General features: G+C 40.5%; 1 protein-coding gene across 2 annotated transcripts in view; it reads left to right on the forward strand.

The window, feature by feature from the left end:
• Positions 1 to 18,558, forward strand: part of LOC130204506 (ephrin type-A receptor 6-like) — a 148,517-nt gene that overhangs the window by 118,567 nt on the left and 11,392 nt on the right. For both annotated transcript variants that reach the window (XM_056431292.1, XM_056431282.1), the window contains 6 exons: positions 4,499 to 4,623; positions 5,720 to 5,882; positions 8,676 to 8,784; positions 13,285 to 13,355; positions 14,777 to 14,902; positions 15,346 to 15,531. In XM_056431292.1, the coding sequence (XP_056287267.1) occupies positions 4,499 to 4,623; positions 5,720 to 5,882; positions 8,676 to 8,784; positions 13,285 to 13,355; positions 14,777 to 14,902; positions 15,346 to 15,531 (780 nt within the window). The remainder of the gene's footprint in view (positions 1 to 4,498; positions 4,624 to 5,719; positions 5,883 to 8,675; positions 8,785 to 13,284; positions 13,356 to 14,776; positions 14,903 to 15,345; positions 15,532 to 18,558) is intronic.

Genomic DNA, 18,558 nt, shown 5'->3' on the forward strand with positions numbered 1-18,558 from the left:
ATCTCTAATAATCCACATACAGAATCGTTAAAGACGTTTGCTGTGTGCCCTGTATCCTCAAAGTATCTTGCTGATGCCTGGAGACAGTGATGTGCTTCTCACCCCAGCCTTTGGAACAATGTGACCACACTGCCCACAGAATGTTTTGGATAAATATGTCCACAATAGAAAGTGGAGTATCCACTCATGCATGTGGATGAGTTTCCACTGTACTGATGTATTTGTACAACTCTATTACATACATTTCTGTTAGACATCTAGACAATTACTAACTCACACATTTTACAAAGAGCAATACGAGTAATGTTGCTATTAGGAAGTTGTTACTGTTTCTAAAACTGTCTTAATTTAATACAGTAATATATATATATATATATATACACTACCGTTCAAAAGTTTGGGGTCACTTAGAAATGTCTTTATTTTTCAAAGAAAAGCACTGTTTTTTCAATAAAGATAACATTAATCAAAAGTACACTCTATACATTGTTAATGTGGTAAATGACTATTCTAGGTGGAAACGTCTGGTTTCTAATGAAATATCTCCAAAGGTGTATAGAGGCCCATTTCCATCAACTATCGCTCCAGTGTTCTAATGGTACATTGTGTTTGCTAATCGCCTTAGAAGACTAATATCTGATTAGAAAACCCTTGTGCAATCATGTTAGCACAGCTGAAAACAGTTATGCTGGTGATATAAGCTATACAACTGGCCTTCCTTTGAGCTTGAAGTTTGAAGAACAAAATTAATACTTCACATATTAATCATTATTTCTAACCTTGTCAATGTCTTGACTATATTTTCTATTCAATTTTCAATTCATTTGATAAATAAAAGTGAGTTTTCATGGAAGACACGAAATTGTCTGGATGACCCCAAACTTTTGAACGGTAGTGTATATAAGTGCATGATACCATCAGCAAGAAAATAACTATGTATCTAGTTAGTCCTAATGCTTTGATTGGTGCCCAGGAGGTCCTATTCTGGTAAAATGAGACAAAATCATGCAAGTTCACCAGAAACTCATTCAGTTTAGAGTCCAGCGGGGCCTCAGGCAGCGACCAGCCCACCTGGTCAGACCCCGGTCCTGCTTTGCTTCTGCCCTCAACCTGTAGTCGAAGCTCGAGGCGGGAGGTGGAGAGTTCGGTTCCAGAAAGCAACGTCAATTATATCCACAGGGACAACCAACATCAACAAAAAAATGAAAGTTTGTTGTAGTAGCTTTAATGTACAATGTATTTTACACTAATCGTCGTCCAAAAGCCAATTGAATACTCCATTTCATTGTCTAAATTAGGCATGAATGCATCAAGATCACATAAGATTTCATCCACAATGTAAGCTTGGGAGGTAAGTAATCATAGATTACATGTATTTTCTCTTAAGGTTTGTGAAAAAACAATTAAAAAAACAATTAGAGTAACTGTGGCTTGTGAGTGATTGTATTGTTCTAGCGCTGGGTCATTGTGAGTTATCTCTTGGCATACATGCACAGTTGCCACATTTCAGCTGGCTATTATTTTCTGCCAGCCCGACAGTGTTCCTGCTTCTCCAACAAACATGTGGTTTTTACACTCGACATCTCTGGACTGTTGGTGTGTGTTCACACGTCTCATGGGCATTTACTTCCTGCAATTTGCGGTAGGAGGCTGATTTGAATCTGTGAGTCAGGGGGAGATTCTATTTATTTATTTATTGTTCCCTATCAGGAGCCAATATGCTAACAGCAGGTGCCGACCATCGTGCTGGGTGTTTGTTTGATGCGTCCACTGGATGACTTTAGCCTCAAACCACACCACCCTGCGACCACTGTTGCACAGGAAACCCTCACAAAGCCGCAGCTTCAACAGAGTGCTTCATTAGATCGAGTTAGGTCAGATAAAAATCCCCTGAGATGAATTTCCTCTGCCACTGAGGAGGGACGGAGCCGAGGATACGAGCACGCTCTGAGTGAAATGGGCATATGAGAAGTTTATGTAATAATAACACATAATAAGATGTCAGAAAGGTTTTCTTATTGCGTTGCTTGTAAGAAATATGGTTTATTTTCTACTGCGGCTGCTCCATACTAAATAAAAACTACCATAAAGTAAACCGCAACATACAGCACACACACAAACACACACACATACACACTCTCCTAGCTTGCTGATTAAGCAAATATTATTATCAGTTTTCACTCACGCATGATATTATGTTCTTCTAGTTTTGCAAACATTTCAGACAACCTACCAAATGTAAAATAGCTATTAAGTTGGTGGTTATTAACGAGAAGCCAAGCATTAAAATGCTTTCAATTCACGTGCTGGATGCTCACAGTCCTGTACACCTGACCCCTCAAGCCCTATTGATCCATTATGAGCCAGTTCAATGTACTGGTATGTAGAGTTGTTGGTGGCTTGATTACCTTCATCATTGAGTCTTGTGTTATCACAGTCATCATGAGCATAGTGTGTGAAAATTTTTCTAAATGTTTGTAAATTATTTGTTTTGTCCGTCTTTGGAAAAACACACTTTTTTTGTGTTGCTTACACACACATTGTCACATTTTAGAATGCAATACTATACAATCACAATGCCAGTTAAGATAATTAAAAAAAAATCTTATCAAATTGGAATCATTTTTAATGTGTCTTTCATGCCTGTATGCTCATACAGCTAAACTTGTATCCACAGAATTTGAGCATTTCTGCTCTTCATCCTACCGACCGAGTTCACACACTTCACCTTTTTGAGTTCCTGCTTTCCATTATACCAAGAGTAAATGTTCACTTTCTCTCAGATTGGTAGCAGTAGGTCTCTGGCTAACAAGCTTAAACCCTTCCAGCCCACAGCTCTCATGTCATCTCGCCCCGACCCCTATCCCCAAGATTCTCCCCCACAAACTCCAAACCCTCTCCGCCCATCTCTGATCCCCTATGTTTTCTCTAATACCCAGCATCGGACAAAGGGAGGACTGCATTGCTCAGGCATACTACTGGAGTCTTTTTTTAAATAGCATCTGTGACATAGTTTTATTTCAAATACACCCGAGAAAAACAGGCCTATATTTTATACCCACATAGCGAGTCAGCTCTGTAACATTAGATGATATACAATAATGGCCCTCAAGGCAGTTACATCACCTGACCTCTCTTGGGAGTCAGTGCAATTATTCCCCCAACTAATGCAATGAGAAAAGCTAATGCAATTCTGTTTAAGAAAAGAAGATGTCAACTTCCTCAACTTATTTTCAATTAGAACAAGATGATCTTATGGGAGAAGGGAATAGCTGTGGAGATGTTTATATTTGCCCTGTGACTTGAAAGTACTCTATTTTGAAATACAATAATGAAGTGTCAGCATGGATGTGTGATAATTATAGCTGACGAGGTGGACAGGTGTTAATGTACTGTGTGTGTGTGTGTGTGTGTGTGTGTGTGTGTGTGTGTGTGTGTGTAGGTGTGCGTGTGTGTGTGTGTGTGCACACGCACCCACACGTTGTCAACCACTGGATTTGTTGTTGTGTTTTCGAGTCTCGTTGTAAACTGGCTGCATCACAGAAAACACCTCACTCTGTATTCAATGCACATTCTTATCAAACTGACAGCTTGCTGAGGTCAAGTGGTTCTCCTTAGATCAACAAGACTAAGAGTCTGCAGCTCTGTGAGGCTGTATGGTGAACATGCGTACAATAACAATAGCACGCTGATATTTAATTGCTAATGATAAACAATGGCATGCCTTTACTGTATTGTAGCATGAGAGCAGGCTAATCCCTCCTAATTTGCACAAACTACAATGTAATTAATTTTACAGGTATTTTGTCCTAAACCAAAGTTTCAGACAAGAAAGGAGCAACACGCTTCATTAGCGCACATTAACTTAATGCACAATGTAATCCATCATCCATGGACCATGCCAGTGACCTGCGACATAATAAACAACACAGAGCACAACAGGTCTTCAGACCTCAAGTCAAAGTGAATAAACAACATGATTTTAACCCTCAATTGTTTCAACTTCTCTTTCGAATTGGATCAATCGGGGCGCCTCGGCAGCCGAATGGTTAGAGCGCATGATGCCACATAACTGCAACGTCACCTTGAAACTGCAGAGCTGCATCCACCACACACTTAATCAATCTAATTGTATCAAGCTGTATGGAGGTCTTTAGAATTTCTCACATAGAAATGAGCAGCATGCCGAAACATATTTGGTGTGTAGTATTTTCGTAGTTATAGTTTCTTCCTTAGTCTTTGTGGGAAAGCGATTAGATCTATTCAGCTTGATGTATTCGAATCAGCTTCAATTCAAATCTATTGTGCAGCTCAGTGCTGAGGTTATTTGCACAAAAGGCCAAGTGTGTAAAAAAATAAGTATGTATTGAGCCAACCAACAATAACCATATTCACTTTATTCTTCAAGATACTCAGCAAATTTAACCAGGCTTATTGAATTCATGAGACTATAGTGAAGACAATGTAGCTGAAGCTGTGTGCTCTGTGTTCTCATCAGGTCCGTCTCAGGTTGGGACTCTGAAGAAGGACTGGGCTTCTCCGAACAGCATCGCTCTCTCCTGGCAGCAACCTGAACAAACAACACTGCTCATCCTCGACTACGAGATCAAATATTATGAGAAGGTACAGAGACCTCTGCTTATGTCCACAGACTTATTTGTAACAATTTATTCAGACATATTTCTGAGGATTTTCTAAAAAGGAAAAATAAGGGCCATGAAGTGTGTACAATTGTTTGGTTATTTATTAAACAATCAACAGATATATTATGGCGCTTACTCTCTAAGCATCCTCGCACAGCAATGTAGTCCATTGATTAAAGTGTCACATAAAACACAGTTGACCAGGATTTTTTCGCTCGAAAATGGCTTATCCGTGATGTTGTCCAAATAAAGGGAAGTAGTGCGTGAAAAGTTAAGCTCTGCAACACAGCATCAGCGAAGACTGTCCATGAATCCAAAGAAGCTCAATAAGAGATCAAGTTGTGGAGGTCTTGTTGGACAGATGTATTCAGTTGTAGATATATGGTTTCAATACCGATCGTCAATTAAAAAGTGGCATCTTTAGTTTAATTGTTTTTTTCCTGAAATGCCAGAGGCTCCATTTTTATTAGAGCAGAAAAGTATTTTCCAATGTTGAGATGTAAGCACAGTGCTGCCTCACAGCGATATCTGGTAGTTAGTTATTTTTATAGTTAGGAATAGGAGTACAGTAAGTTTCTTTACTGCAATTTAAGGGTCTCAAGGGACAAATACAGTCTATCATTTTCATTATAAAGCAATCCAAATATGCTTCCAAGGATGAATAGTAACACTTTTTAATAAACATTATACTCTCTCTGCATGATTGTGTGCACAACTTTATTTTAAAAGACAATGATATCAGTACAACAACACTAATTTGTTGTTTGATTGAGAGGTAAACAAGTGGGAGAGGCGTGACAAGCACTCCTACAGATGCATGTTTTTTGTTTGACATCTGAGCCAAAGAGACATACAGAAAGAATATGGTAAAAAAAGACAAATGTAAACATGCTTGTTTTTGCACTATTTTTGTGGGTCCGCTTTAATTAGAGCACTGTGAACCAAACCAGACTAAATTGAAAACTAAATATAAGAATCAATTTCACTCTGATTTGGAGGAGCCAAGCAGGCGTTGGCTTGTGATAGTGTCCTAAATTGCGAAGATTATTATAAACATCTTCCACTCTCTCCTGCAGGAACATGAGCAGTTGAGCTACTCGTCGACGCGCACCAAGGCTCCCAGTGTGATTATCTCAGGTTTAAAACCAGCCACCTGGTACGTCTTCTGTGTACGGAGCCGCACGACAGCAGGATACAGCCCCTACACCCCTAAATATGAATACAAAACAACAGGAGACTGTGAGTACCTGGGACCATCTACATCACTTGTTACTGGGGAGGGATAAATCCCAGACACCTTTCTTTTTATGAACGTGTGCAAAATGACAAGATATAGAAAGTACTCCAAAGCCTGTGGCTGCACCTCCTCCCTGAAAACAACGTGTACATTAGGGAGAGTCTGGGGGTAGATCATCATTAGCATTAGGTGTGTGTGACGTTATTTACTGCAGTAAACTGTACAAAGTAAAGCATTCTGAAAGAATAGCTGCAAACAAAACATCTCCCTCTTAGTGTAAGAGGAAGCTTCTGAGGAGGGCCGGCCATCCGTTATTAGTCCACATAGTCCACAAGGACAGACAATAGCAGTGGCTGTATGAACAAACAATAGCCGTCTCAAAATCCACGTATTTATTGGCTCGATTAAGACCAGTCGAGACCTTTGATTGTGCAAACAAATGCCAACGTAGGCTGAATTTCTGCAGGAGGAGGCTGCAAGCAGCAGTTCATGGTCAGGTGAAGTTCATGTCCTGTAGCCTGAAGCGGCGCTCAGGGCAGCCTGCACCACAAGAGCAGATAATAAGCCTGGATGTGAGCCCCCCAACAAGAGCAGCCAGTGTCGGGTTCAGACTATTGGAGCAACTTCAACACAGGATCCTGGAAAATGTACACAGGAATGAAATAAAGCTGTGGAGTCACAAACACAATAACATTACACGGGTATCTCCAAATCCTAGCAACATATTTACATTCCTTAAAGGCTTAAAGTGAACAGAACTCCCACATTACCCTATTCGGTATAAATACCACACACAGGAAATGTGAGTGCCTATTGTAGCATGCTTTCTACAAAAGCATGTTTATTTCTGCGGATATAAGTAAATTCAACAATATGTATCAACTTATAAATGTATTTTATGTCGATGTTAGTGTTGGACCATAGAGAAGTTGAACCCTACATGAAGGGAAGATTTAGTTTGTATTGTAAAATCATGCAAAATGTTAAAATGGTATAAGGTGTTAGAGTAGTTAAAAGCTTTGGATTGTGATGACCAAAATCAAGTTTTAGAACATATATTAATGTGTAAATTAAGTGGACGAAACAAACAACGCCCCAGGTGTGTAAAGACATTCAGTCAGAAAATAAAATAAAAAATGACGCTATGATTGGAAACTGTTGTGAAAGTGAAAAGAAAATAATTACATTTGTGTAAATATTAGACACATATTTCAGTTATTCTAATGCAACGGGTTAAAGTGTAAACAATGCTGAATTTTAGAAGTTAATGAAGACGACAACATTTTGAAACAACTGATTTCATTGAATAATAATGTTTGTTTGGTGTTATTGAACGCTGATTGCAGCCTATAGGTCCTTCGTATAATGTCCTATGCATCCACAAAACCCAAACCCCTGAAAGGTCCAAATATCAGTTGCTATGGCAATTGAAGAATGTAATGCAATCAAGGGACTCCGACAACACAGCCTTGATGTTCGGTGTATCTTGAATCAATACATTTTTGGTGTGGCTTTATTGCAAGTCTACTTGCCAAATACAAAAGGTCCAGCTGCCCTTTCATGTTGGGTCAGGTATTGTTGAGGGGTGATTTGGCTCAGAGGCCCTCTCCTCTCCCTTCCAAGGCTGCAAAAGCTTTTTATCTGAAAGAGAAAGCAGAGTTGGCCGGTCGCTCTCTTCCTCCCTGTCAGTCTGTCTGTGCACACGTCAGTCACTGTCGTCTCATGCGTTCTTTTTTCCGTCCGTCTTCGTGTTCGTCTGTCTCTTCCTCTGGCGTTTGTCTTCCCTTCTCTTCTGTTATCCGTTTTTTCGTCATCGCTCAGAATCGTCCATTCTTCATCCTGTCCTCTGCGACCCTTATCTCTCTCTCTCTCTCTCTCTCGATATACACACAGACACACACACACACCTCATTATAGCAGCATCAGTCTAACTCATCTGCTTAGTTAGTGATGTGAAGAGTGTGTGAAGTTGACGTCTGGGTGAATGGCCTTGTGTGATCTAGCCACCGCCTATTGTATTCTTCCTCCCTCCGAGTGGTCTGTAATTACCTTTATCCAACACACACACACACACACACACATTGCTGACACCCTGCCTGTGCACACATACATGCTCTTGACTAAACCCACATACTGTATAAACCAACACAAGCTTCACTCTTTTGGCCAGCTACGACACACCACGATCTCCAATTCATATTCATTACGCGTGAATTATTATAGAAATAAGTTTAGTAATAGCAATCATCTTTCAATTATCTCGGATTCGTTAGCTTTGTGACAAGACATAGAAAAGGGAAAATTATGAATATCAAATGGGACCAATTTAACCAAATGATCATGGACTAAATCACAATTTCATGAATGAATAATATTAATTAAAGAGCAGCAGGCATATGAATCACTCCAGTACGGAAGCGGACGGAGGGTTTTTGCATCACAAAGAGCTGATCAAACATCTCTCCGCAATATTTGCCTATCGAGAGAGCGTACATCATCTATGTTCGGTGCATTGGTGAAGAGGAATATTGAAGATGAGGTGAATGAAAATGTGCTCGTTCTCCTCATGTTATACTGCCGCCCATCTAATTTCCTTCTTTTCTCTCCTCACTGCTTTTATCATCCGAACCTTCTCTTTATATCCAACTTTTCATAAATGCTCCACATTGTTTATCTGTTCTCCTTTCCCCCACCATCCTTCTTCTTCTTCTTCTTCTTCTTCTTCACATCGTCTCTGCCCAACGTTACATCTGTTCCCTTCTTCCGAACCATCCTCCCTTCTCTGCCACCTCCAGCATCAGACATTGCCTCTGACCAGGGCCAGGTGTTGGTCATCATCACAGCAGCGGTGGGTGGCTTCACTCTCCTCGTCATCCTCACCCTTTTCCTCCTGATCACTGGAAGGTAAGAGCACTTCACTACCTTGATGTATTTTACCTGCATTTTTACTTTTTAAAACCAACCAGTCACTGCTGTCTGCCCCGGATATATCGTTACAAATGGTATACATTTGTTTTTCAATATATTTAAGAGTGATTTTATGATTTTTTGCCTCAGATTACTTTCCTTAGTTGTTCAGTATTTCCTCCAGAAAATGGCAACACCTTACACAACAAATAACTTAAATAACAATTTAGTTTTGACTTTAAATAACTTTGTAGTTAAATTAAAGTTGATTTAGGTGCTTTCACTTATTCTGGTTGATTAGACATCTGCAGAGAGAGAGAGAGAGAGAGATGCTTATGCTTGTTATTGTTTTATATACCTATATTTTTTTGTTCTCTATATATATTTATATTGTTGTCAATATTCCAGGAATAGAATCCTATCCCAGGTGCTGATGGCATAAGGTATACATTTTGAGAACCCTGCAAAACGTTTTGTACATTCGTCGGTCATCCGTAAAAAACTCACATATTCGTTTTAGGGTTGAACTGTGCTGGCTGCCAGAGAATGTCCACAAGTCAGCAGTAGACTTAACAGATATGAGATCAATATTTTCATCAAACAAGGTGCACTGCCTCACAGGAAAGTCCTTAAGCGTCGGCATGAGGTGAATGTGGAAAGGCGTTTAAGGCCATCCCCTCGACTGAAAACAAAATATTCATGAAAAAGATTTTAAAATGTTCTACTTATTTGTATGATGTGATCACAATGAGTGTCTTTTTTTCCTGGTTTGTTTATGAAAAGCTCTCACGCACACACACACACACACACACACACCAGGTGCTAAAACAAGAAGGACCTTTTTTACTTCAATCCAACTAAAAGCAGTCGCTGCAACAGTCGGAGTGTTTTCTGACTTCATCCCAATCCGTCATATCTGTGGTCCTTTTGCCCTGAGTGGGAGGGACTTTCACTCTCTTCCAATAAAAAAAACAACTCCAAATCCATTTGAGCTGCCAGGGAAAGATGACAACGTTCAGTCACACAGCTCTCATAGATGTACGGTCCGACAACATAAGTGAGGATATAAGAGGGCCCGTTGTACGTGGAGTTTTCACACCTGGTTGCCCTAAAAGCATCCTTGATTTCCATCTATGTTTGCATCTGCTCGTGGACAATTTGAAGAGTGAACACTTCTACTCGAGCCGAGCTGTCACGACTGCACACCGAGCTGAAGGGTTTCGCTGAATGTGTGCTCTTCATCCTCGAGCTGCCTGTCAGTCTACTGCTACTTTTTATTTTTGCATCGTGTTCTTCATATTTTCTTTCATCCTCCCTCCCTGTGCCCTCTGTGGCAGCAGAGGGTTGTGCCATGGTGAGGTGACTGTGAGGGATGTTGGGGCAAGAGAGGAGTGGTTTGAATTACACTGATGCTTTGATTAGGGCTCTTGGCAAGGTTGTTTTACGGAGGTGCCTGTGTATGTGTGGGCGTGTAAAGTGCTTGTGAATATGTAATGTAACCATGCTCACCAGCCCAGAGAGCGGTGACAGAAGCCAAGGTCTTTGTGTGTGATCACTGTCTTTGTGTGTGTCTGTGTCTGGATGTGCGGCCTCTTTTCAGCGTGAAAGCCAGTAAGACAGAGGGACAGGCGGATAAAGGGGATCAGAGGATAGGACTGGAAAAGACTGATAAAGGCACATGCCACCATTTCATTAATGAACAGCTTGACCCCATCACCAGAGGTCAACAGTAGCTTTTCAAATCCCCTTCTTTTCCCCCCAGCCAGTGTTAGCCACCATGTTATCTGCTCTGTCTATCAGTGTCCAGGATCCCACAGACTTCACTTAGCCGAAGCCCAATCTGGCAACCTGCAGCTCGTCGCCCCCTGACACCTGCTCTAATGTGGCGACCCGGATTATGTTAAGTCTTCAAAGAGAAGGAGGCTCAAATATGATCACATGAACCCACAACTACACATTCATACAAGCGAGCGCTTACACACACTTTCGCCCCGTGTGCATTGTGGGCATTTCGACTCCTGCTTTATTCAATATCACCGTGCATTATCGAGCAACTTTGCCACTTTATGAGGCAATACATTAATATTCTCGACTGTTGTTTTGTGGGGGGGGGGGGTTGCCCTTGCTTCCTATGCTAAACGGAGGAAATGTATCCTTTAGGAAAATAGGAAATCTGCACAATTAATGTGGATCAATACAAAACAATTACAAAGAGACATTGAGGAGTTGGTGGAGGCCAAAGTATAGAGCTGAAAGGAGAGTGAATACTGGACCAACGTCATCATGTGGATACAAACATGACATGGAGGCTCGCAGGTTGATGATAGTCAGTGTTATGTTTATAGCAATTATGGTAACAGATCACAGGGCGACCCACTTACATTACTGTGGAGTGAAACAGAATGTTAGTCTGACTTTTTGAAAATGACAATAACTATATAATTGTCTATTAATCACAAACAAAATGTCACGCTAAAGATGTAACTTCCTCAATACAGTGTGTGTGAATTAAAAGAGGAGTTCCTCACTGTAAACATGGCCATACAATTCACGCATATAAACTAAACCTAACCTTAAATTAATGTGCCTTGCTTTCCGGGTTTCATCTTTTTTTTATTTGTGCTAGTTATTATTTATGTATTCAACACTCAACAGTTGCCGTTCTTTCTGAATATTTTGTGTTAATGTGAGCTGGGAGACACATTCCTGTCTGCCCCAATGTACTTTGCTATGTGCGCTCTTTTTGGTTCCATGTGTGATTCTGACGGGGTACGTCGTGTTTTCTTCTCTTTTGATTTAAAAAATAAGAATTTTCCTCTGGTATTTTGCAGATGCTGTCATCTAATCTTTCAGCTTTTCAGAATTTTTCGGCAGCAGCTTCTTATCAGCCATTGACTGTTTCTTGTTGTCTCAGTGCCCAGATAAACACACACACACACACACACACAGGAGGACAACATAGTTGTTGTGGATGCATTTAGTTCTCTCTGTGAAAGCGTTTCTGTTCCTTTAAGTTCCATTTGCTTTATTTTCTCAAGACTTTTGCATGTGTGTGTTGATGTGTATATTTCCTCTACCATTGGCATTACATTATCTTCCTCAAATGATGAGCTCTCATAAAACAACCTTGCAATGTTGTCTCATTGAATTCTGTTTCATTCTGGGTCATTCTCACTGTCGCTTTGAGCCATTCCTCTGCTGTGTGATCCTGTTGAGTGTTGGATTATTGCCTGAAAGGTTTCAGAAGCTTTCATGAGTTGATTATATTCATCTGTGTTCCAATGAAGAAGTAATGTGTTGTTACTGTACTGGAATAATTAGCCTCTGAGATAGGCTACCTTGTTCTCTTTACTTACTGGTTTGATCTGTCTACCCCTCACATGTTTTATCGAGGCATTTATCCATCTAACAGTTCATAGCATCCTCCCATATAAACTCTTTATTTGTTGTCACGTCCAGCAGTTCCTGTTTATCTGTAGATGACACAAAAGCGTGAAAAGTGCTGCTAAATGTTCTCCTAAATAATCACATGTTTGTGTTGACTGCAGAAGCTAAAACACACATGTACACATATTGACATCACACCAGCAACATTCCTCTTTTCACCACAGTTTCAATGTCTATAGCTGTAGAACATGTGACAGGATTACAATGTGCTTTACATTAACTGAACGTAAAACAATAAGAAACAGCAGTGAACTCAGATATAATCTGGTTTATTTTTAAATCAATCCTTTTCATCCTGATTGTAACATTTCTTATGAAGCTAGCAATAATATGCCTTGAAGATTTTTGTGAAATCGTTCGATAAATCAAATACAATAAAGGAAGTTTTGATTATGAATGAACCCAATTTCAGCTCACTAACTTTTACAAATGAGCGCTCAACATGATATCTGCGATACATACCGGCTTTCAGCTGCCCTTCCCTCTAAATATCAGCATTTTTTATTGAAAAATCTATATCGGTTGACCAAGAGGGTTCAAATCTGCCTCTCCTGTCGGAACTTTGCACACAGAACTTTGTGACCTGTTTGCACAAGATGCTGAAATTTGGGCCAGCAAGCGTGCTCCATAAATGGATCGCTGTTGTCTTGATAACTCATGACCTGACGAGAGTCTCTTTCTGCAGCAAATTGGTTTCCAGTGGGGATTCCAGGATTTCAAGAAATGTGTAAATGTAAACATGTAATAACAGTTGTAATACTAATGACTACTCATTTACTGTTACTCAAGTTATCTACAGTATCTAACAAATTTTACTTTTCTTAATTCACTTAAACTCCTAGAACCTTGTTTGTTTTGGCCTCTGTGTATTATTATGGCTGAACAAACAAAGAAAACGCCAACATTCGATGAAATGTGTTCAAATCTCGGGGAAGAGAAATCCTAAAAACCCACTTGCCATTACCACTTATCACCATTGCTGCAGCCAAAGAGAACAAAACACATTTTCCACATTGTGACTTTAACTCTGTCCATCAATGTGTTTTCCAGGTGTCGGTGGTACTTTAAGGCCAAGATGTCTCCAGAGGAGAAAAGGAGGACCGATTATCAGAATGGAAATGGTAAATCAATGTTAACAACTCTCTTTTTTCTCTCACTCAAATCTTTCACCAATTTCTCATCGCGAAAAGATTGAGTCGATAATGCATTTGTTTATGTCTGGTAATGACTGTTGGAGGAAGTCTGGATGATAAATGTAATATTTAAAAACGTAATGTAAAATGTGTTTGGCACACTACATTATGTTACAAAAGGACTTTTGCCAGTGAGAAAGAGTTTAATTCTGTGTTGTGTTGTTGCCAATAAACAGAGAAGAAATGGTCTGAGAGTCACAGCTAGCAGGCTATCCAGATGCTCTTCTCTTTGCATTCAACATGCCCATTTTGCCACTGTATGGATAATTGTAGATTTTATGTAGATTTTTATTTGATTTTAACATGATGCAAAAATATTGACTTGCTATTTTTTTTTAACAACTAAGAAAAATAGTATGAAATGTGGCTTTTATATAATAGTAAAACGAGTTCAACCACCAGGCTCCTTCATCTGTCTGTTTCCTCTCTATCACCTAATATTGGATTTTCTACATTAGACATTTATTTTATTTTATTTTGACTCATCTGGTTACGCAGCTGCATCCCTGAGCTGTCCGTCTGCTTCGGCACTCCTGCACCTTTCTGCCTGTGTTGCCTCTCTTTTGTCTTTTAATACCTAACTTTTCATTTCCGACGTGAAAATCAAAGATTGTAATGAAAGCTGTTGAGTGAAAAAAAAGATGTTTGAAAGTGAGCAGACAGACAACGATTGGGGCGAGACATGGGAAGATTGCTAGAGGAGCAACCGAGAGGTGAGAGAAACACAAATTGGAGAATAGGTTGAAAGGTAGAGGAAGACAGAAGAGGACAAAGATAAATGAAGCCGTTTTAAGAGGACACTTTTCCTGAGGGCTATAAGGCAGAAAAAGATAGCCAAAGGCAAGAGAAAAAATATCCATACGTTTTGTTTCCTGAAGGTGGCTAACAAGCTGCCAGATTAAAACACACACCTTATACTTGAGTGTGCCTGTACTTGTTTCAGCTCAGGCTGTGGTGTTGAGGAAACCTTTGAGAGGAACAGAGGGGTGTGGGGGGGGGGGGGGGGGAGTAGTGAGGTAACACCTTTGTTCTCTGGCTTTCCCGGAGAGCAGATATTTAACATCCTAATCCAAAAATAGTAAGGAAATATTACTCAAGGTCTCAAATACATTTCTCTAAATTGTGTGGTTATTCTCCCCAAAATATATAATTATATTAATATATATATATATATATATATATAATTATATATTTTGTATTCAAATCATAATTTATTTTCAATCTTTCCACGCACAGATGACAACTGCAGATGTACTCGCGAAAGTGTTACTTTTCAGCCTGGTGGAAGATATTAAAAAGCCTTCCTTCACACACTCTCACTCATTGTATCTGTCTCTCTGTCCCCACAGTCCCTTTCCCTGGAATAAAGACCTATGTGGACCCTGATACTTATGAAGACCCGACGCAAGCTGTCCACGAGTTCACCAAGGAGATCGACCCCTCCAGGATCCGCATCGAGAGGGTGATTGGAGCAGGTATGCGCACACACAGCTCTACACTAGTGTCTCTACCGGGCACCATGTGGACAGGTGAGGATTGTTTCGTGTTGATGAGAATAACAATGGCTGTAAATATGCCAAAGGAGAAGATCTATTTTCATTCCACACACATATACTTATGGTGAAACCTGCTCCATTGTACATCGTGATACCTTTTCCCATTTCCAAGTGTCTCACTGTCATTTTTTCAGCACAGCCTGTCGGGATATTACAGCTGAACCGGTTTAAAGAATGAAAGTAAATGTAACAATAGATTCAAAGCATTTTTTAGAAGGTGAAAGAGAGAATTTCATCAAGTTGAAGTAATCAGAGAAGAGGCAATGATGCTGGAGTTTAGATGGGAACTGCAACAGTGCCCTCAGGTGGCGGACCGCGCTGCCACTGATATGTGAGAGTGATGCGATGTGTGTATCCTTCAGGTGAGTTTGGCGAGGTGTGCAGCGGCCGCCTGAGAACGCCGGGGAAGAAGGAGATCGCCGTGGCAATAAAGACACTGAAGGGCGGCTATGTAGAGCGTCAGAGGCGGGACTTCCTGCGCGAGGCGTCAATCATGGGCCAGTTTGACCACCCCAACATCATCAGGCTCGAGGGCGTCGTCACCAAAAGTAAGTAGGATTCCCAGAGATGTCATTTGACTAAGTTCAGATATATTTGGCACTTATAACCACTGATGTACTGAAAGTTAGCAACTCCTCCCAGAGTCTAATATGATCAGTCGCAATGTGGTTCAAAACATGAAAAACAACCACTCACATGTTCATCTAGTCGCAGCGAAACGTACGCATGAATTAGTTTGACTCCGCTGGTGCCCATCCAAAGCACCTCTACTCCTGCATCTGTGTGGTGCATGTTGCCGTGTAGATTCACAGAGACCAAGTTATGAAGAATTTGTCGTATAAATAGTTGCACTTTCCACAAAAACCACTCCCTCCAGTGTTGATGTCTGGGGATGACCCAGATGCTGCAGTCGCACTGAGCGCTTTGCTTTAAAAGCAGAAAACAAGAGCATTTTAAATTGCTATCTCTTCATCCGTCACAGTGTTAACAACAGTTTGATGGACAAATTCATATCTTTGGTCATCTGAATCGTAAATTGCAGGAAAACATTTTTCTAGGTGGCATTTTTTGGTCTAGAATAACAAGTCGCTCAGTGATTTCCTTGGGATTTACACCATAAGTGAGCTGTTGTGTTGTCTATATGCACAGTATGGTGTTGTGTTGTTGTGTGGAGTATGCATTATCCTCGACATGCTCATAGAGCTCGTGCGTGTGTGCGTTTCATTGTGTGTGAGTGCATGTGTGTTCATATATTTTGGTGCAGGAATATGCTTTACCCACAAAAGGAGGTTGTGTCTTGAGTGTGGACTTGTTAACGAGCTCTGTTTTACGGGCCTCACCCTGCGCAACATATGGTTGTTTTTATAGGGGTTGTATAAACTGAGACATTGCTGTGAATATCAATGTGCTGCCCCCCCCACCCCACCATGTAGATAGAGGACACATCTCAGCTCTGACCCTGCTGACAAGGATGCAGCTGATAAGGGTCTTGAAAGGCCGATTATGCCATTACCACATTAAAGCTGCTGATTACTGATGTTTTGCACGGATAGATTTAACTGTGGTCACCGAAGCTGTTGAGTGAAAAAAAAATCCTCCCACACAACAGTGAGATGGTTTCTCTGGTTAGACATCTGACGATAAAAGAATAAAACCAATTTGAGTCGCTGTGCTCGGGAGGGAGTTTTCATCGCATCAGAGGTCAGAGGTCAACATCACCGACCGGCCGCACGGAATAGACTTCTGAAGGTCTTTTATTTCTCAATAACAGCATTTCCAGAGCTGTTGATATAACCTCAGAGTCAAATATTGTATCTGGCTGTCTCTTTATATGTTGTGGGGCTTTTTAACATCATTGAAAACCCGTAGAATCATCGGCTTTTCCTTGAGAAGCTTTTAAAGTAAAAGAATGTCCACTTTCAGTTTCACCCATGTAGAACATTTCTTCTAAGTATTTTGTTTTTGTTTTATGTAAACAATACTTTAACATGAAAAAGACATAAAAGCCCTGGACATTCAGATGTGACCATTCTTGTCAAGTTTTTTGTGAGTTTGTTCCAATTACACTTAAACGTGACTCTAGATGAAGAAGTTATTTACACCATATCAATGTGAAGTGGCAGAAAATGCAGTGCTACTCTATTGTTGTTAAGTAAAAATCATATTATATTCTAAGCTTGAAATATATTAAGTAAAATCGGTTCAACGGATTGCAAGTCGTCTGCATGTATAAGGGAGGAACTTATCAGAGCAAACAATTTTCAATGGCACAATGTGCACAATGTGCACAATACAATACACACCAAATCATGCAATCAGACGCCATTTGTGCTTCGCATTGTGGTATCATATAGAGACACATTAGTCCGTCTGCATCTCTCTTTGTCTTTCCCTCACTTTCTCCATCTTTCACTCCCCACATCTGTTGTTGTTCATTGGAGACTAATTATGGAGTGTATTGTGCTGTGACTGACTGCTATACCTTCTCCGAAATAACAGGTGACACATTTGACTCTGTTAAACAGGTGTGTTTGTTTTGCAGAAGTTTGGATTGTTATCAGGCCTTGCTAATTGGCTCAGGAAAGCCAAGCTTGATCAAATCATTTCCTGCCTGTCCCTCCTGGATTGTTGTGTGGGGGGGGAGTATCCACAACTTTACGTGGATGATGATACCATTTTGTAGATTCCAATAAAGCAACATCATGTGCCTATTTGGTCTGAAGTAAGTCTTCTCATCCATCCCTCCATATTCCCACCAGGCCCTATTGTCTCTGGTGACAGCAGTGTGGGGTTAGGATCAACGTTCCCTTGTTAATGTGTTGCTTAAATTAGCTTTTAAATGTTAAAACGCTCAATAACATTGATAACAATAATGATGTGACATGCAACCAACATGTTTGAAGATGCACAACCCAAAGCATGTACATTTTCTCAAGGAACAATTCTTCTCACCATCTGATTAAACGTCAGTGGAAAGTGCAGTAGGAGAGCAGTCTATGGGCATGACAATGGCTTTCCTATCTTCTTGTATAGTTATGTTGGAGTTGGACAGTCCCACATGCTTCCCGTTGAACAGGTGGCCAATTGCCGGAACAATTTTTTAACATTTTGCTCCTGCAAACCGTTGATACGTTGAATGTGGACTTTTTTACATTCGGGGTGATCAGGTTACAGAGTAAATCTAATTCTAGTCTACTAAGAAATAATATATCTATGGTTCGCAGAAAAAACGTACAAAGCCAACATGTCTTCTGTTTGCCAAGCCACCACCGCTCATCCTCAAAGCCTCCCTCTTGTTAAAATACGCCGTAAATCTGACTTTGTGTGGGATGTTGTTTGTTTACGAGAGCGAGCAGAATGGTCTGGATGCTGCCGGCAGACTCACCTGCTGTCTGCTGTCTCACCGATGAGTTGTTGAGTCCCCGGACCCGATCAGTCCCAAAGAAGTTCCGTCCACTATTGAAGTGAGGGTTGAACGTGAACCGATTGGTGGATCTCGGTGTCAATCAATAGCCTGCAAGCAGATGAGCTGCATTGCTGTCTTGTAACACCTCCTCTTGTGTTCTTATGCCGGT

This window comes from Pseudoliparis swirei, chromosome 2 (assembly GCF_029220125.1).
Source record: "Pseudoliparis swirei isolate HS2019 ecotype Mariana Trench chromosome 2, NWPU_hadal_v1, whole genome shotgun sequence".
In the NCBI taxonomy this organism is placed as follows: domain Eukaryota; kingdom Metazoa; phylum Chordata; class Actinopteri; order Perciformes; family Liparidae; genus Pseudoliparis; species Pseudoliparis swirei.